The 26,166-nt window shown below is 36.0% G+C and overlaps 1 protein-coding gene across 3 annotated transcripts in view; it reads right to left on the reverse strand.

The window, feature by feature from the left end:
- Nucleotides 1-26,166, reverse strand: part of LOC150103149 (tetratricopeptide repeat protein 5-like) — a 132,142-nt gene that overhangs the window by 44,087 nt on the left and 61,889 nt on the right. For all 3 annotated transcript variants that reach the window (XM_090397416.1, XM_090397417.1, XM_090397418.1), the window contains exons 5-7: nt 24,190-24,281; nt 9,056-9,109; nt 8,746-8,892 (exon numbers count right to left, since the gene is read on the reverse strand). In XM_090397416.1, the coding sequence (XP_090253542.1) occupies nt 8,746-8,892; nt 9,056-9,109; nt 24,190-24,281 (293 nt within the window). The remainder of the gene's footprint in view (nt 1-8,745; nt 8,893-9,055; nt 9,110-24,189; nt 24,282-26,166) is intronic.

Consider the following 26,166-nt stretch of genomic DNA (forward strand, 5'->3'; position numbering starts at 1 on the left):
ATTTACAGTTATGCTTCTTTTTACATAGATATTTTCTTGACAAATGAAAAGATTATGAATCCATTTTTTATACACACATACATGTTCACAGACAGCATATATGCCAGCATTATAAAGTGACGGGCATACATGATAACCCCCACCCCCCCAAAATCTTTTTTTGAAATATCACTTACCGCTGACAGCTTCTTACACGTTACTTTTACTTTAACATAATCTAAGCATATCAATCACTTCAAGTATTTTCTTTACTGTAATTTATGAAAGATATCTTTCACATTTATGCCAGTTTTCAAGTTCTGTATATTATAATTCATGTGATCACCGTAAGGTTTCATCAGGATTTAAAAAAATTAGATGCTTGTCCTACTGGATACATTTATTAAATACGAATATTTACATACGAAATATATTAACGTACTAATATATCAGTATATTAACATGTTTATTAGCACACTCTATATGTGTCTAACACTGCAACACAGCATATGCATTACTGCAGGAGCCAGATGATCACTTGACAATGTTCTCCATTGCTGAATTCAAAGGTTCAGATTTTATATCCTGAGTATAAGACAATCCCCTGGTTTCAATAATTATTTTTAACTTGAAATATCATGTTATATGAGTACATATATGGTATCTACTGTATATTCTTTATTAAAACACCATCTTATATATATTATGTTAGCAACATAAAGAAAGTAATTTAGATAATTTTAAGAAAGTAATTTAGATAATTTTAAGAAAGAAGCATATGGAATATCTAAATCACTGCCATACTTCTCTTGAACAACATTCTGCTATGCTGTTTTTTCTGAATGAATACAAACTGAGCCCCCCCACCCCCATATACACAAACTTCAGTCAAAAGATTCCTTCTTTTTCTATAATCACTTGCCATACACACAACATAGGACTCTTGTGTTATAAATTTTGCAACCTCATATGTAGGGCTGCATATGTATATAAAAGAAAGTTGAAAAATTCTGACAATACAGTATCCCGGTTAATTTGGGCAGCCATTTATTTGGAACTTAATATTGATGAAAGGAAACAAACTGAGAATATAATCCAAAACTACTTTACTTATTTGTGTCACCTTGCCATTTTATCAGGACACTGGCTGTAGATGGCACATGCATAGTGAGTTGCATAAAGAGTGTTGCTGTCAGTCAGCACCAGGATACAGAGTAGAGAGGACGTGTGTATTTTGACAGTGTAATGATTCTACTTACAGAGACTGTTAGGTAGCATACTTTGATTAAAACAGATGTGTATTAATTTTTTAGTAAAAAGTGTAACAAACAGTTTAGCAATTTAATTTTTTTTTTGTTTGTTTTTATAAGGCCTCTTCCAAGATGCCAAGGAAAGTCTAACATTAGCGATAAAATCACCTTACTTGACAAAATAAAAAGCCAACCATTTAATACCAGTCATCATCAGCTGGCAGAGATAATGCTATTCCAGAATCTACAATTGCACATTTGTTAGTCCAGCAGGACAAACTGCGAGAAGAATGGGCATTGCATGATGGACAACAGAGAAAATCCCAAAAATAGAAGCCAAAGGTCAAGGATCCAGAATTTGAGGAGGCTCTCAATCAATGATTCTCTATTGTAACTGGACAAGGTGTGCCTGTTAATGGTCAAATATTAAAAACCAAATCAGAAGAGTTAGCTAGAACGTTGGGCAATGTGAGCTTTAAAGCTACAGATGGTTGACTATCATAATGGAAAACCAGACATGAAATAAAATTTAAGAAGGCACACAAAGAAAAGGGCAGTGCTGATACTACAAGCGCTGAACAGTGGAAATCAACAAAACTACCCAAATTGCTGCAGTTGTTTAGTCCTGATGAAATCTATGATGCTGATAAAATAGCTAAGTTTTTTCGTGCCACACCAGACGGTTCCCTGAGCTATAAATTTGCAACGCTGTCAGGTTCAAAAAAAAAGCAATGGATCATGTTTCTGTGTGCTGTAACATGTCAGAAAGTGACAAACGGAAGCTGTTGGTTACTGGAAAAAGCGCCAAGCCTCGATGCTTTAAAGGGTTTAGAATGGAGTTTGAGAGTTCTGTATTATGTCAACAAGAATGCATGGATAACTTCTGTTATTTTTTAGGAATGGCTAATGAGTTGGGATGCAGAATTGCAATGAAATTTAAGAAAAATTATTTTTATGGACAACTGTGTGGCACCTCCTCAATTAGATTGTTTGAAAAATGTTCAACTTGAATTTTTTCCTGCTAACACCATGTCCCTGGTACAGCCAATGGACATGGAAATTATAAAAATTTGAAGACATTGTATCGCAGAAGGTTGGTACATTACATCCTTGAAACAATTGAAGAAAATCTACTGATGTCATCTTCAGTGGCCAAAGAAATCAGCACAAAGGTTACCATTTTATAGGCAGTACAATTTATTGCAGATAGTTGGTGAGAAATAAGCAGCAAAGCAGTTTTGAATTATTTTCCGTGGCTATATAAGTATATGCATTTTCAATTTTCTTTAATAACATTTATGTATTTGAGTCTACAGTTCACTTCTGGAAGCTGCTCAACTTTGATTCTTTATAAAACTTCATTACAAACTTTTCTTTTCAATATGATATTCAATTTTATCCTGCTCAAAACTAAATGGTGATGACTTCTATTTCAAATCCTCTGTCTACTTGTGTCCTGAACCAATATGAAGATACTGCTATCAACAATAATAGTTATTGTTATTTTGAATTCAAGACAATTATTCTTGTATTTAGTGTTGAATACTACAGATACTTCTTTTCCCTGATCATTATTGCCTAAATATAACAAGTTGTATTTGTTGTTTACAAGAATCTGGCATATTTTTGTCTTCTTTGTTCTGGTATCACCTATTATGTTGATGCTGTACTTATTTCAGTAGCTAACTTTTTTGCTGTTTGCCCTGATTCCCTGACTAAAACAGTAGGAGACTTGTAAAACCAGGCAATGCCTAAGCTGGCATGAAATTTTGTCACATTTTATTTTGATTTAAGCCAATACAATACAATTTGGTTGGCTAAATCTCAAATTGCCAACCTATCCTTGTTTATGCAGTATATAAGCAGATTCCTACTAATGGGATGCACCACGAGAAGGTGAGGATTGAACATCAGGTCAGAAGTCCTGGTTTTTTCTCTGCACCCAGTATCCAGCTTTGACCATCAAGCGACTTTATACTCAGCTATTTGATACTATTTTTTAAAATATCATAGGTAATCTGATCCATTCCTGATTACCATAATCTCTGTTTGTAGAAAATAAATGATAAGATGTCCTTGTTAAAGTAACCAGGTGTGCATTTATAGATATCTAGAGTAGTTGAGGATATCTGAATCTTTAATTTTGTTTTCAACCATATCGCAAAAGCCCTCTCCACCAAAAAAAACATGTGCAACGTTTATTATACGACGTAGCTTGGCATCCACTGGAGGTAAGAAATTTTGTTCATACCTCCAGTGGATGTACGAACTTTTTTCATTGAATCAAACAAACTTATGGTTTGTTTGATTCAATGAAAAAATATGGCTTCAGGCCATATTTTTTTCCAGCAAACATTCAGTGTAGAGGGTTGTAATTCCTTAATGGACAGAGAAATAATTTTCACAGAATTCAATATTGAAAACTCTTTCCACGCTTGAGGCAGTGTCATGTTTGGATTAGATTCCATTTTTTTCAAAATTAATTGGAATGTTCACCGAATTTCGTTTTAATAATATCAACCAAGGAATAATTACTATTATTACTATTATTACGGGCAACTCCAGGGAGTCATTAGACTCATCGAGGGAGGCCCCAAATCATATTCATCACAACTATCTGACATTCATACAGTATCTATCATACCTCGCCTTAAACTCATTCACTGTCACAGCATCCACTACAGACTCAGGGAGCGCATTCCACTCATTCACTACTCTAAAAGTAAAGAACCCAGCTCTAACACCTTTACTAACCACACTTTTGCCCAGTTTCCATGGATGTCCCCTAGTCCTCCCACAACCAGCCCTGTTCTCAAAAATATCTTCTGAATTAATTTTATAGAAACCCTTCAGTAATTTGAATGTCTCAATCATATCTCCCCTCCTCCACCTATCAACCAATTTTTGCAACCCACAAATCCTCAACCTGTTCTCATACGGTTCATTCCACAGACCTGCTATCATCTTGGTCACTCGCCTCTGGATCCTCTCCACATCCTCCCCATCAAGAAGAAACCTAGGTGACCAAATCTGAGCACAGTAGTCTAGATGGGGTCTTATCAAGGCTCGATAGAGAGGAACAATAACCTGCTTGTCTCTGCTTGTCAACGTATTCTTCAGCAACCAAGTGATTTGATGAGCTGTTTTGGTCACTTTTGCAATGTTTTGCAAAATTTCAATTCCCTAAATTTCAATTCCCTATCCACCAACACTCCTAAATCTCGTGCCTCATCAATTTCCTGGAGCAGGGTTCCACCAATGCAGTAAACTGCCTCCAATCTTTTCACCCCAAAATGCATAACCTTACATTTTGCCACATTAAACTGACATCCATTCTCCTTAGCCCAGACCTCCAATCTATCCAAATCATCCTGCAAAATTTTGATGTCATCTGCATTCACTATTGCCCTACCCAACTTCGCATCATCCGCAAACAAATGAACTGTTCCTCTCAGATCATTTCCTATATCATTTATGAACAAATTAAACAGCATTGGTCCAAGAACAGATCCTTGTGGCACACCACTAGTCACAGGCCGTCTTGTGGACTCTACTCCCGAGTAAACCACTCTCTGATATCTCTCCGTCAACCACCCTCCTATCCATCTCACCAACCCTATGTCCATTCCCATATGCTGCAATTTACTGATTAGAATTCCATGTGGAATCCTGTCAAAGGCCTTGGCAAGGTCCAGTAGAATCACCGTAAACCCATTGCCCTTATCCAGTTCAGCCGTCACTGTGTTATAATACGTGAGCAAGTTACTGAGGCATGACCTACCCTTCACAAAACCATGCTGTCCCCGATACAGTATCCCATTTTCTTCAATCCAATCTTGTATTTTCCTTTTGACTATTTTCTCTAAGACCTTTACAATGATTCCTGATATGCTAATCGGTCGGTAATTTACAACAGCAGTCTTGGAACCACCTTTATGCAGTGGAACTATTTTCCCCTCTTTCCACCCGCTCGGGACTAACCCAGACCCGAGACTCAAATTAAACAAAATGGTCAAGGGTACTGACAATTCTTTAGCTGCTTCTCGTACAACACGAGCTGGTATACCATCCAATCCCACAGATGTATTGACATTGAGGTTATGCAATAGACTACTCACCTCCACTTCATTCACCACAATTCCCATATAATCTACTGGTTTATTCATTTCTGCAATTTCACCACCTGGATGATATATTCTTGCAAAGTGCTCACTCAGTAACTCAGCTATCTCAACTGATTCAGTTACCTCCCTACCATCGGCATTCTTTAAAATCATTCTGCATGTACATATTTCCTTTTACTTGCTACATATCTAAAAAACTGTTTAGGATTCTCTTTAGCCTGCATGGCTAATGTTCTTTCGTAATCCTTTTTTGCTTTTCTTACCACACTCGTCACCCTTCTGGCCTGCGCTTTATACCGTTCATGTGCCTGCCGGTCACCCTTCTCCTTAAATTCCCTCCATAGTTGTTTCTTTTTTTGCAACTCAAGCTTAATGGTGTTATTCATCCATTTAACCCCTACTTGATTTATTATTCGGACTCTAGGTATACAGTCAGCCATTGCTTCATGCAAGCACTTCTTAACTACCTCCCATGCACTATCAACTTCTAGTCCTTGCAGTTGTACATGCCATGGCACTGAACCAATCAAACTCCTAAGCTTGTCATACTTTCCCGCCCGATAATTCCACATGTACCCTGTCTTAATTGAAAATTCTACACCTTTAGCCACCTCCCAAGTTAAGACCCTATGATCACTCTCACCGATTGGTGGCAATGTGGTCATATTTGTTACAGCCAAATCCTCAGATGTAATTACTAGGTCAAGCACTCTCTGACCCCTAGTATTTTCCATTACATGCTGTCGCAGATAGTTATCCCTTAATAACCGCATAAAATCCAGTTCCTTCCTCCCATGTGTCCTCTCCTCACTCCAATCAATGCGACCATAATTTTAACTTAAATGTTGATATTAGACTGCAATGATTGCACTGCTTCTGAAAAATATTCAGAAACAATGCAATCAGGATTATATATCAATAGTTGATATATAATCCTGATTGCAGTGGCTGAATAATTCAAAAAGTGTGGTCAGATGGTTGAATTCCAGATGACTGGAGTATAGTTCTCACAGTACTTGTCTATAAAATGGGAAATAAAACTGAATATGAGAATTACTGAGGAATTCACTATTGAGCGTGAACCAGGTAAACTTATCAAGGCATAATTTCAGAAGAGACTAAGAAAAACTGGATCAGAACTTGTAAATTTAAAAGAGTTCAAACAAGTTGGTTCAAACCAAATATGGGGTTGTCATATCTGATTTTCCGTTTAAGAAATAGTTGAGAAATCAAGGGATATAATACAGATCTGCATTTTTAAGTTTTGTAAATCTGGAAAAGACATATAAGAGGTGTCAAAAGAAAAGCTATTCAAATGCTGTAATTATATGGTATAAGGAGGACATCATATCAAGCAATACACAGTCTATATTTGACTTATAAGTCGGGCAGTTATAACTGCAGAAGATATTTTGATGTGAAATCAGGCATGAGGCAAGGTACAATCTCTACTGTTATTCATCACCTGCATAGATCACATTATAAAATAAAGTGGCATTAAGCCTGATATCAAAATTACTATCATTTGCATAAAGTAGAGATTAATATCTCAGTACTTAATTTATGAAGATGACGTTTTGAATCAATCCAGTATAAGTCTATGGGATTCTTTAATTAAATTGAATAACTGCTGCAACAAATTTGGTATGAAAATCAGCAATAAAAAGACAGACTATGAAAATAGGTAAGAACATGGAAAACATCAGCTGCATCCTGAATGGCAGAAACTGTTTAAATTACTTGTGTGCGTCATGTACACATTTGATGTATCATACAGATATACTTGACTGTTTTCACACCGAGTGTTAAGTAAATTTACAAGAGTTCAATCAAAAAGGCCTAGCCTACTCCTATAGGGAGTAGGCTAGGCCTTTTGAACCCTATCTAGCTTTTGGAGACTGAGTGGGCAGTTCAATCTCCATCGGTAGTCAATCAGAGATGGCTGGCCCATGTCTATCACTAATTATAGGCAGCCACCGACGAAGAGACCGGCAAACAAGTGCTGCTATCTCTTGGTACCTAAACCTAGCAGGATATGTTACTGTTTGAAATAATGTGGGCTCTATGGTCAATTTTCTTGAGTTTATGGGATGAAAAACCCTCTTGCCCGTGCCAGACGAACTCAAAAACCGGTCGAAGAAAGGCTTAGAAAAAGTTCCTCTGGTTGGCGACTATACTCAAACTCTAAGTCTATCTTCGTGCGGCTTAGCACAGAGGATGCAAGCACCACTTCCGCTGAGCTACACAGGCCTTTATATGTGGGTAAATAAAATAAAATTCAAATTAATGACCATAAAACTATTTGGATCAAGGGCATCTAAATAAAACTATACTTTGATATCTCCTATATCTTTAGAGGATAAAATCATTCTTTTACTGACTCATTTTATTACTGATTTCTTTAACATGTGCTTAATCAGTCTATCAGACAGAACATTGTTTTTCACAACATATTTCTACAAAAATAATAAATGTTCATTAGCATCAGTTCTTCATCAGGCCTTTTCTGAAAATATAAAAAACTTCTTAACTTCCATGGGCCTATGCAGTGTTTCCTTAGATTCACAGCTGACCAAAATATCACATGCGTGCAAGGAGATATGTTTGATCTTTTCTACAAAATATGTAGAATTCTTGATAAATGATTTAGAGAGTCCAATATGTATTAAGAGACTGAACAGAAACTTACCACTCTATATGTAGGAGACTTTAAAGGTAGTAGAGATTACCCTAAAAACTATAGAGGTATAAGAATACTAAATTCCTGTTACAAAATATATAGCAGAATTTTAAATAGCAAACTAATGAAATATTCCAAAAACTTTATTTTAGAAGTGCAGAATGGATTTAGAAAAGGATGATCATGTATAGACCCAGCCTTTTGCCTAAAATTAATAATAGAGAAAAGAAGAGAATACAATTTAGAAACACATATTGCATTTATCGACTTTGAAACTGCATCATCAACTCATTCTGTATCTTAGTCTTTCTCAAGGTCCTTATCCTTCCATTTTTAATTCAAGAACCTGTTTTGCTAATTTTTCATTTCCATTCTGTTGGGTAACCATATGATCTTAGCTTAGCTGTGCTTAGGAATTCTTGAATATGAAGGATGCCAGTTATTTTCTGATATCTTTGTTTTTAAGGTTCTACCTGATGTCATCTGTTCACTGTGCTAATTTTCTTCAGAAGTTTCATGTTTGTGGTCACCAATCTTTGAATAACTTTTACTTCTATACCAGTTTTCAGATACCTAAGCTAAAATCAATTTGAACATTGTCTTGTAGACTGCTGAAGTGCTTAGAGTAAGGAGAAGAGGAATTCTCAAAGCACAAACTACTGATGTGAAAGAAAGCTTAATTAAAAAGTAATTTGTAACATTATTTACATACCTTTTGGTTTACCATGTCTTGCACTTTCTGTATATAATCTAAAAGGCTGTTAAGCTGTTCCTTAGGTTCACTCCATAGAGGATCATACATCATAGCCTTTTCATATCCTTCAAGAGCACCTTGGTAATCTTCTTCATATTTTAGTGCCTAAAACAATGAATGAATTACAGAAGCTTATAGTAAACCCCTAGGGACCTGACCAACAATTTTAACAGATCAACTACAGCTGTTCTGCTAAAATTAGAAGCACACACACAAATATATATTTTGATCATTACAATTTTTGGTGTTGGATATTTTGGAAACTTACTGTAGCTCTGTTAAAGTGCAATTCAGGAGTACATTTTGCAACACTATCTTGCATCTAAAGAAAGAACAAAAAAATGGATTATATTATGCTTATAAATATTTTAAGACTGCAAAAATTAACATTTATTTGTTATTTAGAAAATAACATGCATTTTGACATGTTTATGATAAAGTTTATAATAAACTTTATCCACTTATAAACAAGTGGATAAAGTTATCCACAGAAGAGAGCAAAACATGCTGAACACAAAATTAACACTACATCAGCAGTGTGTAGAACAACAAACAAGCAATTTAAAGAGAAAATGATTGACTGATTGATTAGGAGTTATTGGTGCAAGGACAGCAAAGATCATATCACACCAAACGAAAGGTTACAACTGTATTCAAGAATTTATAATCAAATGGGTTTGTATAAATTAATTCTTTTTAAAAAAAGGTTAAAAACTTCATGCAATTTATCTGAGTCTGATAAGTTCTGCCTGAGGGTATGTGGTTCAGCTACTGTAGTAAAAAATTCATTCTTTTCTCAAGTGAAGTGCTAGTACTCTACCAGAATATGACAAATAGTAAGATGCATGTCATATTGTTTGCACATAGGTGGGTCATCAGTCCTCAGTAAATACAAATGTGACCTATACAGAGTCTAGCAAGAACAACTTCCTCTCTTTTATTTCTTTGTTGACCTGACTGCCAATGCTTAATTTTAGGCTTAATCTATTTATTTGTCAGTGCTTCCTGCCATGATGATTTTCAGTGGGTTATTAACTTTGATCTTATAAACTGTCTATAGTCTGTATACTGGACTGACAAACAGTACTTGTAAAATGTATGAGGTGATCTAGCAACTGCATTGGCAGTCGCATTTTCCTTAACTCAAATGGCTGGAAATCAGCACAACTGAATTTCAAAATTAAGGACCTTCAATTTGTACAACAACTGTAGAACCTTGCAAAGCACTGAATGTGGATTACACATGTCTGGTAGTGATTTTCATTTATATGCACACGCTGAACTGCATGAAACTCTGCTGTATAATTTCTGCAATTGTATTGGGATCTGACTGGATATAATAAAGTCAGGAAATACAGCAGCATAACAAACAGAGGTCTCAGATCTGAACTATCAGTAGATGGGAAGGAAATCAGAATATTCCGCTCTGTGTGCAATTAAATAACTGCACATGACAATGGAGTGTCAGACTTCCATAGTTGTCACAGTGAGAAGTTGCATGATGAGTGCAAACCTGTCACGGAGGAATACTGTTATCTTTGGTGAAGGTAATATGGTCAAGATTCATGCCAACAGCTTGCATAATCTCCTTAACAAGCATACCAAAAGGACATATAGCAGTCTGTATGTGATACTGAGCATCCCAAAGCAGGGCAAAGATACTCGTCCATGTAGGATGTAGTTAACAGACAACTGCTTCCATTTGATTGACAGAGCAGGGTTAATTGCCTCGACATAAAGACTTTGAATGGATGATGTATAAAAAGCATTAGTAGTTATTTGTAATCCCTGATGATGGATAGGATCCAATCATCGCAAGCTACTCTGCCTTGCAGAACCGTAGACTCAGGACCAATAATCCAGCTTTGAACATACAAGTGCACAATAAAAGTGAAGCAACGAAGATCAATTTGCACCCCATTCAATAGAGAACAGAGTGTGAATGAGATTCGATGCTCTCTTGCACTTTTCCCTAAATTGAAAAATGTGTGCAAGAAATGTGATCTTTCTGTCAAAGATAATTCTCCTAAGAACTTGACTTCTGCTGCTACAACACTTAGTCCAATTCTTACCTCATAATCTGGGTGAAAAGTGTATATTATGGAAAAAGTGTACACAGGCACTTTTTTTCTACTGAAAACCTGAATCCATTATTAAGAGCCCATGAAAAGACATGATCAATAGATTGTAAGTGTCTTTCAATTATCCTCATGTTACAAGAAGAGCACTAAATAGTGAAATCATTAACATATACAGCACTGCCTACAGTGGGAGGAAGCTGTTTAGTGGCTGAATTAATTTTGACAGCAAAGAGTGTCACACTTAAGACAGAGCCTTCGGAAACACCCTCTTCTTAATGATATGGCCACGGTAGCATATTTCCAACTTGAACTTGAAAGACTCAGCTACACAGAAATTTTTAATAAATACAGGAAAGTGGCCTTTGAGATCTAGGTCATAGAGATATTTTAATGTGCCATATATCCAGGCTGTATCATAAGTTTTTTCCCATGTCAAAGAACACTGAAACCAGATGATCTCGCTTCAGAAATGTGAATCTAATACATGTTCCTAAAAGGAACAAAGGATTCTGACATTGAACAATGTCTAAGAAAGCTACACTGTGTGTTGGAGATTATTGCTTTCTAAATTCCTGAGAGGTTCAGGATTAATCATTTTCTCCAATATCTTACAAAGACAGCTGGTCAGAGTAATACATCAGTAACTGTTTGTTTGTGTTGGATCCTTCCCTGGTTTTGGGATGGAAATGACAATTAGCTTATGCCAAGAATCCAGAAATGCTTCCTCTGTAAATATTCTGTTGTATTATAAGAGAAGATCCATAGAAGATAATGGAAGATGTTTTGTCATCTACTAATGAATGTCATCAGGACCTACTGCACTAGTAGGTCCTGATGACATTCATCAGGTCTTGCTATGCACATATTAGACTGCATATAGCAGCCTAATATGTGCATATTGTGCAATAGATCTATTGCATTGAAGAAATCTAAAAAGAAACTAAAAAAAGCTTTTCTACTGCATTAGTGCAGCAGAAGAGCTCTTTTTAACTTCAAATAGTTAACAAATGGTTCTAGCATATTGGTAGAAAAGTTTAGTTGCCACTTCTCTTGTTGCTCTTTCAATGTTAAAGATTCAGGAAGATATGAAACTGTTATTGAGATTCTAGAAAATTTTTTTCCCAACGTGACTGCAATAGCTTTGGAATCAGCAACAACACATTTCATGTTCCGAGACAGACAAATGGTGCATTCTATATCTATTTTTCATTTTTCATATTTTATCCCATATAATTTTTGCACTAGTTGTTTGATTAACTGATGATGTAATTTGGATCCAAGCTAGTTTTTGACTCTGACATTAGATTTGATGTGGTAGGATATCTATGAAATATATATACCCCATACCATATACTCCATGATCTTTTTTATCTTTTTGGAGCTGTGGCTGCTGCATGGACAATACAATTTAACATACTTCACTGCTTCATTGAGTTATTTGACTGACTGCATCAGCATTAAATTTTGAAAAATGGGAAAACAACTGAGTCAGTCTGGCCCATTTCCCACATGGGCAGAACACAGTTCCTGTGAAGAAGTGCAAATAACTGGAAAATGATCACTTCTATAGATGTTCTCTTTAACATTCCAAATGAGCATTGGAAAAATGGTAGGAGAGCAGATTGTAAGATGGATTGAAGAATAAAAGTAGGTATGCATATGGAAGGTGTTGATTCTATTATTAAGAAAAGAGGTCATGATGACAGAGGCAATATAAGATTATTTGTTTGATCAAGTTTGATCTCCCCCCCCCCCCCAACTCCAATCCATTGGTAAATAAATGGAACACACTGTAATAAGAAATCCCACAAATAGGAAAATTACTATTGCTACCAGTCAGTATTAAGCTTGACATGTTAAAAAGGAGTGTGGTTGCCCACTAGGATAACTACTCCATCATGAGTAGAACCATCTCCAGTTCTGTTTTTATGAAAACAGTTTGCTGTATAAATCTACCTATATCTTGGTTTTCCTCTGGGTCTTTTTCCTGCCAACCTGGCAGAGAACACTTCTTTTGCTAATCTTTCCTCCCCCATTCTGTTTAAATGACCATACCACCTGAGATTAGCTCTACTAACACATTCCTGGATGCTAACAATCCTTACAGTTGGGGTCCTTACTGTGTTTTTAACAACACATCCTAAGTCATTATTATTTTTGTGGCTATTTTTGCCTGTTTTCGTTTCCTAAGTCATATTTCCTACAGAAAGAAACAGAAGGGGTTTTGTGTTCTTGCTGCAAAACCTTGATATCAATATTTTGGCAAAACCCACAATAGTTTCACTATAGAAGTTTTCCTGTTGTTCTAGCTTTGTAGACTTGTCCAATTTCCAAGATGCTGTGGCTTACCTTTGTCAAGCTTATATTTCTCCATTGATTTAGGAAAGTATGAATAGCTAGTTCTATCTCTTTGTCTGGAAAAATGTTTAATACATCATCTGATATGTCAGGATCATTTGGTGAGTTTAGTTTACTTTTGATGGATACAGTTTGGGCATGCCTGTATTTCTGCCATTTACAGCATCTCAGTGGATTAGGGATGTACAGCCTAACAGAACAATTACAGATGTTGGAGGTTTAAGTGTATCAAAAGACAATCCCTCCAGACCTATGGCTGGAGGGATTGTCTTAAGTATTCCTGACTGTATCCATGTGTGTTCATGGGGCTGGTTTGCCTGCTTGCGGGATGAAAAACCCTGCTGTCCACACCCAAGACTGGCTAACTTGGCTATGGCTGAGGAAGATCCTTTAGCTCCTCACGTCGTTGGCAGGAATTGAACTAATATGCAGGAATGGTCATCTGGTCAGAACCAGATGACCATTCCTGCACCTGCATATTAGGATGTGCCTCACACCCATCACTCCCTGATCTTTAAGCTCTGAACATATCTCCTCATCAGGAACAGGAAGGAGATCCCATTCTGGTAACATTTCTCTAGAAGAGTTTAATGATTTATGAGATGTTACTGCAATTGGTATTGCTCCAACTGATGTTGCTTTCAGTAGTTATTCTGAGAGTTGATGACATGACATTTCAACAATGATATCACCAGAATTCAGTTTCCTAACTGTCTTGGGAGATCTTGCCAGTCTTTCTAAATCCTTCTGAATAAAGAAGGGACATTTTCCCTGTTGGCTTTTCATCTGTTGCATGAATGATCAGAAACACCAGTACATTTATACTGGTGTCACATGCATTTTGTTTTTTACTTTTATTATCAAATGATTGTCGAGATTGCTGTAAAAAGATAAGTTTAAATTTTAAAATTGTGTGTGGCAATAACGGTAATTAGTTTTTTAAATATTGTTGTATGATAGTTGTGTTTGGTGTAGTTATAATTCTATATTTATTAAATTTCTTTGTGTTTCTTGTGTGCAGCTTTGAGCTTGAGTGAAATGGCAGTGAAACGCAAGACAGAACGAAAGATGAATGAAAGTGGCATGGATAGCTGAAATAAATACCTAAATAGTTGAAATGTATTTGCAGTTGTTGAAGTTGTTTTCAGTGTTCCTGTCTGTTTTTATAGTGTGTCTTGTGATTGCTAATTTTTATACCAAATTTATTATAGCTGTCATTCAATTTAGTGTTAATTTGCAGACTTCTACATGGCTTCTTTGGGAGTACAACATCATCTCCATTAAGTAACAAGCTAAAATAAATATCTCCAATTTTGATATCAGGGCTAATGCCACTTTCCTTCTCAGTGACATTTACATAGATGATGAATAACAGTGGAGATAACATGCATCCTTGTCTCACACCTGCTTAATATCAAACTATCTTCCTCCACTTCCTTTAACTGGAATCTGGTTTGAGGCTTTTTTGAGTGTTTACATTTTATTTGAAGCTCCTGTAAACTCCTGATTTTTTTTTGAATTACTGATTATTTTTTTAGATTAGTTAGTTCATTTTTAATACATTATTATTGTGGTTTTTACTAGTATTTACCAGTAAATGTATTTACTAATATATTTGTAAACACATTGCTAAATTAAGAAAGTTTTTAAAAAATTGCAACTAATAACCAGCAGAACAATTTAGCATTGTCAAAAGCAAAGGATAACAACAAAAAAACCAGAGACAAGATCCTTTATAGTGATCATCATTTCATCTCGTATGATGATTCAATGGCCGTGAGCCCCCCTTTTACGGGGAGGTACGACACCACCTCAATCCCCACTATTTTTATCCGGGCTCAGGACTGGCATAGCTGACAATTCAGACCTATGGCTGGAGGGATTGTCTTAAGTATTCCTGACTGTATCCGTGTGTGTTCATGGGGCTGGGTTTGCCTGCTTGCAGGATGAAAAACCCTGCTGTCCATGCCCAAGACTGGCTAACTTCGCTATGGCTGAGGAAGATCCTTCGGCTCCTCACGTCGTCGGCAGGAATTGAACCTAGGCCACTCCTTCCCTAGGCATATGGTTGTGAAGCACATAGCCACTAGGCTAACCATGCAGACTTTATAGTGATGACACAAATAAAGAGAAACTGATATATGAAATTTCCAGATTAAAAGGAATTACCAGACAATCAACAAGGGAGTTAGAGAAAGTCAAGAAACTTTTATAAAAGATCAGACAGTATAGGGGAAAAAAAAAAAAATAGGAGGCAGGAAAACATAGAAGTTGATAAGATATCAATGAATAATTATAATAATAATAAGGTAAGTTAATCAATGAGAATGGAAGAAAAAGAAGTAATATGGTACAATGACTCAGTAATTAAATTTGAGATTGATGATGGGGTACTTCCCAGGAGCTAAAATAAATGATGTGATTAATGTAATACTGAAACACAGTGTGTGTGTGTGTGTGTGTGTTTTTTCACATTTACCTAGTATAAATAAGATTAGTTATTTAATTTCAATGTCTATTGTGAAGGTTTCTGCAACATAAAACTTTTATGTTTGTTATATAAAATTTTTATTAAAATTTTTACTTATTTTATATACTTGTACAATACATTTATGCTTAACACACAGTTTCCTGTGTGTTATTTACTTAATTTATTGTTCTTACTCCAAAAATATATCACATTATGAAGTAAAAATATCAATAATTTTTTTTTTTCAGTTTTCTTTTCATATCATTTTAATTTTCAATCTTTCCTGCTAGCAAATAATGAGCACTGGCACCTACTCTTTCACAAAAATAGCAATGACTTGATAGGTACTAAATGAATAATCATTATGAGTAATTTAAATTATCCTCATCAAATTCCTGACATGTACCCTCAAGGGGTGTACAGGATATGATAGTACTACATGAAAAATTTACATCATTACTAACTTCCTGTCTACAATTTTCCTCCAAATCAGTCTATTACTTGTCAAGATTCCAACATTATCAGATCTTATATTTCTATCGTCTAAGGCACTTTGTACCGTATCAATCCACCTATACCTTGGTCTTCCTCTGGGTCGTTTTCCTATTAACCTGGAAGAGAACACTTGTTTTGCTAATCTTTACTCGCCCGTTCTGTTTAAGTGACCATACCACCTGAGATTAGCTCTGCTAACGCATTCCTGGATGCTGACAATGTCAAGTTCTTTCCTAATATCCTCGTTTTTAATATGATATTGCCATTGATGCCATCTATTCACGCCTCTGATCTTTCTCAGGACTCTCATATCTGCAGTCTCTAGTCTTTGGTCAAGTGTTTTACTTCTGACCCAGCTCTCAGATCCATAAGTTATACAGCTAATTTAGTGTTCCGACTAATTTCTCTCTTATTCCATATGAATTTATTTAATTGACTGCCTACCATACCAGCTTTGTTGATTCTGTTGTCTATTTCCATATTTAATTTACCATCACACTAAAAATCGTGCTTAAGTAGCTGAAATGTTTTACTTGTTCCACAGGTTTCCCATTCACAACACAGTTGACATTTTCAACAATTCTACCTATTTTCATTGTCTTTGTCTTTTTAATGCTGACCTTCATACCATATCTATTACAACAGTTATTCAATTTAGTCAGGGAATCTTGCAAACTTGCAGCGGATTTATTTAGAAGTATAACATCGTCCGCATAAAGCAAAGAGCTGACATTAACATCACCAATTCTGATATTATGTTTAATACCACTTTCCTGCATAATGTGATCCATATAGATAATGAATAACAGAGGGGATAATGTACATCCTTGTCTCACACCAGATTTAACATTAAACCATCTTCCTGTACATCCTTCAATTCTAACTGCTGACTTACAACTCAAATACAGACTAAGTATTGCTTGATATAATGCCCCATTGACACCATATAACTGTAGCGTATTGAATAGCTTTTCTCTTGGCAACTTGTCAAGTTATATTCCCATGCTTTCTCAACTATTTGTTGTAAAGTGAAGATCTGATCCTGACAGCCTCTATTTGGCCTGAATCCAGCTTGTTCTTCACCAAGCTTTTCTTCCGCAATTCTTCTCAACCGTATCTCAAGTATACTTGCGTAGATCTTGCCAGGAACACTTAGTAGGAAAATAACTCTGTAATTCTCACATTCAGTTTTATTTCCCTTTTTATATATGGGTACTATTAGAGCTCTACTCCAAGTTACAAATGATCACACTTATAACTTGGCAAGAAATGACAACTGGGGAAGTAGAGTTACTAAATACTTTTACTGAATTTAAAACAAGACGATGCAAACACTTAGCTTTTTCACATTACTTATTTTGAGAACATAATACATACTTAATTATTAAATCACTTTTATTGGAAACTCTGAAAACTATAATGGTGGCATTCACAAACTAATTCATAATGAAGCAATACATAGTGACAGCACAACTTGCTACAACAAGCAGGTCTTTTTGCATACTACTTTCATTTTAACATGCTAAGTAGAACTATTACACAGTCCAAATTACAATGCATTTGAGTTCATAAAACACATTTTTTATCCTTTAAACTGTTTAAATGGAAAAAGGGCTTCATTGCAGCAATGGAAATAACAGTACTCACACCAACCATGCTACATTAGGTAAGATAGGAGTCCAGAAATACAGTCCATATTTCTGGACTGTATTCCTTCTGTTCTGTGAATGACTTTAATATTAATCTGATAAAATCTTTCTAATTTATAGTTTAAAATAGCAAGAATGGGTGCTTAAGGGTCAAAGCTGTATAACTCAGAAGAGACTTCCACATAGCCTATAAAGGAATGCAGAGAAACAACCAGGGCTTCTGACCTAATGTCCAATCCTCACCTTCTCGTGGTGCACCCTGTTGGGTATCTACCTGGATACTGAACGAACAAGGATGGGCTGGCAATTTGGGATTTAGCCGACCAAATTGTATTCCTATTGGTTAAACCAAAATACAAAATGATGGTACAACATGACAAAATTTCATGCTGGCTGGGGCGTCGCCTGGTTAAACAAGGCCCCCATTGTTTTTGCCAGGGAACCAGGGCTTACAGTGAAAAGTCAGCTACTGGAAAAAATCTGAAAACACACCCCAACTCAACATCACCAGAGTTACAGATTGGTACTATCAACATAAGAAGCCTGAATGACAAAGCTCAGCTTTACCATTCAGGCTTTTTATTGAAAATGGAGCTAGCTGAGGAATTAGATAAGTACCAAATCGACATAATAGGGGTGACTGAAACAAAAAAAAAAAAGACAAGAACTGGTGAGATTTTTCTGAGCAATAAATACAAAATGTTATATTCAGGCAATGACAATCAAGGAAAAGAAGGAGTAGCCATAGTATTCAACACAAAATACGAGGCTAATCTTCTTCAATGGCAGTCAGTCTCAAGTAGAGTAATGTGGGCAAATATGAGAATGGGGAATTGGACAATGAGACTTATTTGTGCCTATGGTCCCACAGAAGGTTCTACTAAGGTAGAAGTGGAGGAATTTTTTGATGCTTTAGAAAAAGCAACTGACACAATGAAAAAGGAAAAGTTGGTCCTTGTTGGGGATCTGAATAGCAGAGTAGGAAATGATTGTCAGACACAAAAATATTCTGGGAAAATTTTGAGAAAAGAGCAAAGCTAATAATAATGGCAAATGCCTGTTGGATTTCTGCTCAGGACATGGACTGGTTATTACTAACACCATGTTCCAACATAAAAATATGCACAAATTCACATGGAGAGAAGAGGCAAGGAATAAGAAAAGTCTCATTGACTTTGTTATTGTTGATGGTGATGTTTTCTCCCTGGTGCAGGACACCAGAGTGTACAGAGGATTTGAAATTGGAAGCGATTACTATTTAGTCTTAAGCAGGATAAAACTGAATTACATATTGAAAAGAATAACATGTAAGAAAGTTTTAAAGCGAATAAAAGTTGAGCAGCTCTCAGATGTGAACTGTAGACTAACATATACAAAGATTATTGAAGAAAAAATGAAAGAGTTTGAGAACAGGAACCAAACCTTGGAGTTTCAGTGGCAAGCCTTGAAGAAAACCCTGACTGATTCAGCCAGAGAGGCATGTGGTGAGGTTGTCAGCAAGGATAGAAAAATCAGGACTCCATGGTGGACACAGGAAGTTAAAGAGGCAGTGAAGGAAAAGAAGAAATCATATCAAAAGTTCCTGGCAAATAAGTCAACTTTTGCTCTTAGAGAATACAGAGACAAATGCAAGAATGCTAAACACTGTGTAAAACTAGCTAAAACAAAAGTCATGGGAGGACTTTGGCAAGAATATAGAAAATAAATATCAAGAAGGTGGCAAAATATTCTGGAGGTTGTTGAAGAAGCTTAGGAATGGAGGAAAGAGTGCTGTAAAAGGAGTCAGAGATGATAAAGGTGACATGAAAATGGGAGAAAAAGATATCCTTGAAATATGGAGTAATTACTTTGAAAAACTGCTAAATGAAACATGCAGTGATGGCAGCACAGTGGTAAAAAAACACTGACCAGGCATGCAGTCAGTAATACATATCCATGATTGAAGTAGAAAATGCCATCAAAGGCTTGAAATGTGGAAAGGCAGCAGGAGTAGATGATATTCGACCAGAAATGCTGAAGTATGGTGGTATAAGAGTCTTACAGTGGCTGCACTGCATAGTTCAGAAAGCCTGGACAGGGGGACGAATTTCTGATGATTGGAGTAGAGCTCTAATAGTGCCCATATATAAAAAGGGAAATAAAATTGAATGTGAGAATTACAGAGGTATTTCCCTACTGAGTGTTCCTGGCAAGATCTAGATCTGTATTTAAGTTTTGTCGATCTGGAATTCTAGTAGCAAGGCTTATACGTTGGTTAGACATAACTGGTAATTAGTTTACGGAATTAACAACGCAAATGAAGTATATTAATTAAAGGTAACTTTAATGAATCACTTCTATATTTCAGCAACGTCACATTGCCATCTTCAGGAACATAAAGATATGGTATGTGCACGCAGGCACTAACACAAAGCAAATGAGGAAGAAAGCAAGAAACTAATATTGTTCCTAAAGTCCTAATGGTGCCCTCTTGCGGGCTAATTTGGTAGTCTTGACTGTTGGGCTGAAGTTCTCATAATGTAAGTCTCCCAAATTTGGGGTAGTTTCATGCACCCAAATTTGTTGGGGTTAGGAACGTTTTTTAGAGCTGCTGAAGATTCTTTGAATAATCTTTCGTATTTAAACTTGCTGCGATGAATTATTTTTGTTTTTTTCCAACAAATTTTATGGTGGGTATCTAAGGCATGGTCTACCAGCCCAGAGCGGCTGTACTGGTGAAACCGGATGTAGTCTTTGTGTTCTGAAATCCTGATATTAGTTGTTCTGCCTGTTTGGCCAAAGTAGGACAATTTGCAGTTGCAAGGGACCTGGTATACACCAGGTAGGTCTAGGGGAAGTGGTTGGTCTTTGGTAGAGCGGATAAGGGATGCCAACTTTTTATATGGTCTGTAACAGGAAGTAAGGTCATATTTTTTGAGGATATTGGTTATTTTCTCAGAGGTGCCCTGGATGTAGGGGATGGTGATAGACTTGGTATAATCTTTATTGTGGAGGGGGGTTGTGGTTTACTGGTTTTAGTATTTTTTGGGGGTTATAGCCATTGGCTAAGAAAGTGTTGAGGATGTGGTTTAGTTCAGTAGTCAGGGCCTTGTCATCTGAGCAGATTAATTTTGCCCTGTTATATAGTGTTTTTATAACCCCATATTGTTGTGAGGGGGGGGGGAATTGCTGGTGAATGTATCGGCCAGTATGGGTGGGTTTTCTGTAAACAGAGAAAACCAAAGATCCATTAAGCTGGCGGTTGATTAAAGTGTCTAGGAAGGGGAGGGTGTTGTTTTCCTCTTTTTCTAAGGTGAACTAGACTCTGGGGTGTTGGTTGTTTAAGTGTGTTAGGAAGGAGTGGAGTGTGTCTGAGCCATGTGGCCAAATAGCAAACACATCATCCACATAACGAAGCCAAATAGTGGGTTTTTGTGGGGCGGAGTTTAAGGCTTTCTCTTCAAATGTCTCCAAAAAAATCCAAAAAATACTAAAACCAGTAAACCACAATCCCCCCCCCCCCTCCACAATAAAGATTATACCAAGTCTATCACCATCCCCTACATCCAGGGCACCTCTGAGAAAATAACCAATATCTTCATAAAATATGACCTTACTTCCTGTTACATACCATATAAAAAGTTGGCATCCCTTATCTGCTTTACCAAAGACCAACCACTTCCCCTAGACCTACCTGGTGTATAATAGGTCCCTTGCAGCTGCAAATTGTCCTACTTTGGCCAAACAACTAATATCAGGATTTCAGAACACAAAGACTACATCCGGTTTCACCAGTACAGCCGCTCTGGGCTGGCAGACCATGCCTTAGATACGCACCATAAAATTCGTTGGAAAAAAACAAAAATAATTCATCGCAGCAAGTTTAAATACGAAAGATTATTCAAAGAATCTTCAGCAGCTCTAAAAAACGTTCCTAACCTCAACAAATTTGGGTGCATGAAACTACCCCAAATTTGGGAGACTTACATTATGAGAACTTCAGTCCAACAACCAAGACTACCAAATTAGCCCGCAAGAGGGCACCATTAGGACTTTAGGAACAATATTAGTTTCTTGCTTTCTTCCTCATTTGCTTTGTGTTAGTGCCTGCGTGCACATACCATATCTTTATGTTCCTGAAGATGGCAATGTGATGTTGCTGAAATATAGAAGTGATTCATTAAAGTTACCTTTAATTAATATACTTCATTTGCGTTGTTAATTCCGTAAACTAATTACCAGTTATGTCGATCTGGAAAAGGCATATGACAAGGTGCCAAGAGAGAAGCTATTCAATACGCTACAGTTATATGGTGTCAATGGGGCATAATATTGTGTAATACTTAGTCTGTATTTGACTTGTAAGTTGGCAGTTAGAACTGAAGGATGTACAGGAAGACCATCTTCCTATACATCCTTCAGTCTCTCTTGTCTCTCACTAGATTTAATGTTAAATCTGGTGAGAGACAAGGATGTACATTATCCCCTCTGTTATTCATTATCTATATGGATCACATTATGAAGGAAAGTGGTATTAAACATGATATCAGAATTGGTGATGTTAATGTCAGCTCTCTGCTTTATGTGGATGATGTTATACTTCTGAATAAATCCACTACAAGTTTGCAAGATTCCCTGACTAAATTGAATAACTGTTGTAATAGATATGGTATGAAGGTCAGCAATAAAAAGACAAAGACAATGAAAATAGGCAGAATCATTAAAAATGTCAACTGTGTTGTGAATGGAGAACCTGTGGAACAAGTAAAACATTTCAGCTACTTAGGCATGAATTTTAGTAAAGATGGTAAATTAAATATGGAAATAGACAACAGAATCTACAAAGCTAGTATGGTAGGAAGTCAACTGAATAAATTCATATGGAATAAGAGAGAAATTAGTCGGAACACTAAATTATCTATATACAAGATAGTGTTCAAACCAGTTTTAACTTATGGATCTGAGAGCTGGGTCAGAAGTAAAACACTTGACCAAAGACTAGAGACCGCAGATAAGAGAGTCCTGAGAAAGATTCGAGGCGTGAACAGATGGCATCAATGGCAATATCATATTAAAAACGAGGATATTAGGAAAGAACTTGACGTTGTCAGCATCCAGGAATGCATTAGCAGAACTAATCTCAGGTGGTATGGTCACTTAAACAGAATGGGCGAGGAAAGATTAGCAAAACAAGTGTTCTCTGCCAGGTTGGCAGGAAAACGACCCACAGGAAGACCGAGATATGGGTGGATTGATACGATACAATGTGCCTTAGACGATAGAAATATAAGATCTGATAATGATAATATTGGAGTCTTGACAAGTAATAGAAAATTCCTGACATGTACCCCTTGAGGGTACATGTCAGGAATTTGTTGATGATGATGATGAAATTCATATGCTGATCACTTTAGACCATTTTTGAGGTCTCATCACTGGCAGGCAGATCCAAAAGTGATATCAAGGTTGAAGTAATGTAGTCATATTTCCATATACAAGGAGTCAAAAGGTGTCACACCTTATTACTAAAATACTCTGGATTAGAGATACATGATGAAAGTTTTTCCATTTGGTTATACTGTAAATTAAAGATGCCAAGCAATTATATTCTTGATTTAATCCTTTATCCAAGTGTAAGCAAAGTGTGCACATGAAGTAACTTCATGAAGCTAATGACTTCACATCACTTGCCTTAGTATCTCATAATGCAAAGCACATATACTTACTGACATGTATAATGCATTATAAGAAGGGTCACTACCCAGACTGGTTTCAACCTTTACTGAGGTCTTACCAGCGGGAGCCAGACCCAGAAATGATATCAAGGTTGAAGTAATGCAGAAATCATATTCCCATATACGAAGGCAAGTGATGCGAAGTCATAAGCCTTTATATACAAGTTGCCCAGAAATGAGGTTACTTCATTTGCAAACTTTGTTTGCTTACACTTGGATTAAACTAAGAATATTATTTCTTGGCATCTTTAATTTATAATATAACCAAGTGGAAAAACTTTCAACATCTATCTGTAATCCACAGTATTTTAGTAATAAGATGTGACACCTTTTGACCACTTGTACATGGAAATATGACTTCTGCATTATTTCAAACTTGGTATCACTTCTGGGTCTGGCTTCCGCTGATGAGACCTCAATAAAGGTCAAAACCAGTATGTGTAGTGACCATTCCCATAATGCATTATACATGTCTGTATGGGATTAGTATCCACACTCCCCCCCCCATATATATGTGTGTGTGTGTGCAATAAAATTATCATTACTATTAGTATTATTGTATGTCATATTAGTACATATGATTATATAATTCATTTTTTTTTAAGTATAACAAAAAATAAACTATTAGTACTTACAGCTTGGTTGTATGCTGACAAACACTGCTTCATTATTTTAGGATTTTGGTTAGACACAAAGAATAAGCTTAAAAAAGCATTACCTAATATGCCTGGAATGTCATACAAAATGAAGGACATATCAGTATACAGGATTATAATAAAAATTTTTACAAGCACATGTAAAAATTTGTTGTGGTCAATAGGCAGAGAATCTGAAATACATTTTCATTTTCATTATTTCTTTATTTTAGATAAATTTATAATACCATTGTGTGACTTGGTCAGATGAATGATTAACATACCTCTTCAACCAACAGGATGTAGAGATGGAGTTTAATCCTTTATCCAAGTGTAAGCAAACAAAGTTTGCACCTGAAATATCTTCAGGACTGAGGCAACTCGTGGTCAAGGTGAACCAAGCTCTCATCACTCCTTGTCTTAGTATCTCCATGCAAAGCACATCTCCTTGCAGACGTATATAATGTTATGCATTAAGGGAAAGGCCACTACCCAAACCGGTTTCCACCTTTATTGAGATCTAATCAGTGGGAGTCAGACCCAGAGGTGGTGATACTAAGGTGGAAGCAATGGAGAAGACATCTCCAAATGCTGAAAAATGTAAAGATAAAGAAATCATTATTCCTCTTTACAAGGCCTTGATGTGACCTCACTTGTGCAGATCTGGTCTCCTATATGCATATATAGAGTGGAGAGATGTTCGAAATAGAGTGTTAAAGATGAAATTGGGACTATGGAATGTAGACTATTAGGATATATTGAGAATTTGTGGATTGCAGACAAGAAAAAAATGAAGTGATATGACAGAGTCCTACAAACTTCTGAAAAGTCATATAGGATACCAGTAGATGGAATTTTTCATCTTATGGAAGGTGAGAGAGAGAAGATGAGAAGGCATTCATGGAAATTTAGAATGAATGAATGCAGTCAAGAAAGGGGTGAGAATGAGAACTTAGATTTTTCTCTCGTAGAATGGCACATGATTGGAATGGACTGCCCTTTGGAAGTTATGGGTGCAGGTAATGTGAATGAATTCAAGAAAAGGTATGTCAGCTGGAGTAGGTGATATGTGATCTTCTTCAATGAATCTCTGACTCCCTGAAGGTTTCTTAATAATAATAAAGATGAAAGAGAAGGGGAAAAAGGAAAGAAAATTGAATTCGAGTACTTTTTTTTAAACAATTCAGAATTAATCTCTTAGTAATTAACAAAGGATCTTTAGAAAAAATGATTTTAACCTTCTTAAACAATTTTTTCTAAAATCTCTATATATACTGTTCAAAACATCTAATCCAAAGTGATTCTGATATTTTTTGTTCAAAATGAATGTAAATTTTTTACAAAGCAACTGGCCTATTTTTCCACAAATACTTTTAATTAGTAATCAAAAATGTACATGAATTACTAAAAACCTCAAGGAAATAGAATAGAATGATGAATGATATACTCATTACAGCAAGAAAAAATAAACAAAGGATAAAATTTCTGCTCAAACATTTTTAGACTCAGAAAAGCATTTCATTATACAGAAATTAAATCATTGCTTATAGAGGAATTTTTTCAAAAAAATGGGTACCTCAATATCCCAAAAGTTCATTCAGAATTTCAAAGATTCAGTTTCTCAATATTTTATGAAACTTACTGCTCTTGAACTATAGCATCAACATAGAGATAATTTCATAGAAAGAACTGTTCAATTTTAAAGTGACCTGAATTACAAAAATAAGTTTTCAAAAAAAAAAAAAAAAGAATACATGAAATATCAGGCAGGCTTTAAGTATGGCTTGGGAATAAAGGGCCAGCTGCAGAGACCCATCTTCATTCGTTCAGTTTCAAGATGGATACCCACTTACAGCATGCACTATGGGAAGATGAGGATTGGACATTAGGTCAGTTCTCCACATTCCACATTTCTTAAAAGGGTATGTGGTGGTTTTCTAGCTATCTAGTTTTGATCCTTAAGTGATCCCTTATATA

The sequence above is a fragment of the Typopeltis vanoorti genome, chromosome 9, assembly GCF_054136105.1.
Source record: "Typopeltis vanoorti isolate ZY-2024b chromosome 9, IOZ_Tvanoo_1.0, whole genome shotgun sequence".
Classification (NCBI taxonomy): domain Eukaryota; kingdom Metazoa; phylum Arthropoda; class Arachnida; order Uropygi; family Thelyphonidae; genus Typopeltis; species Typopeltis vanoorti.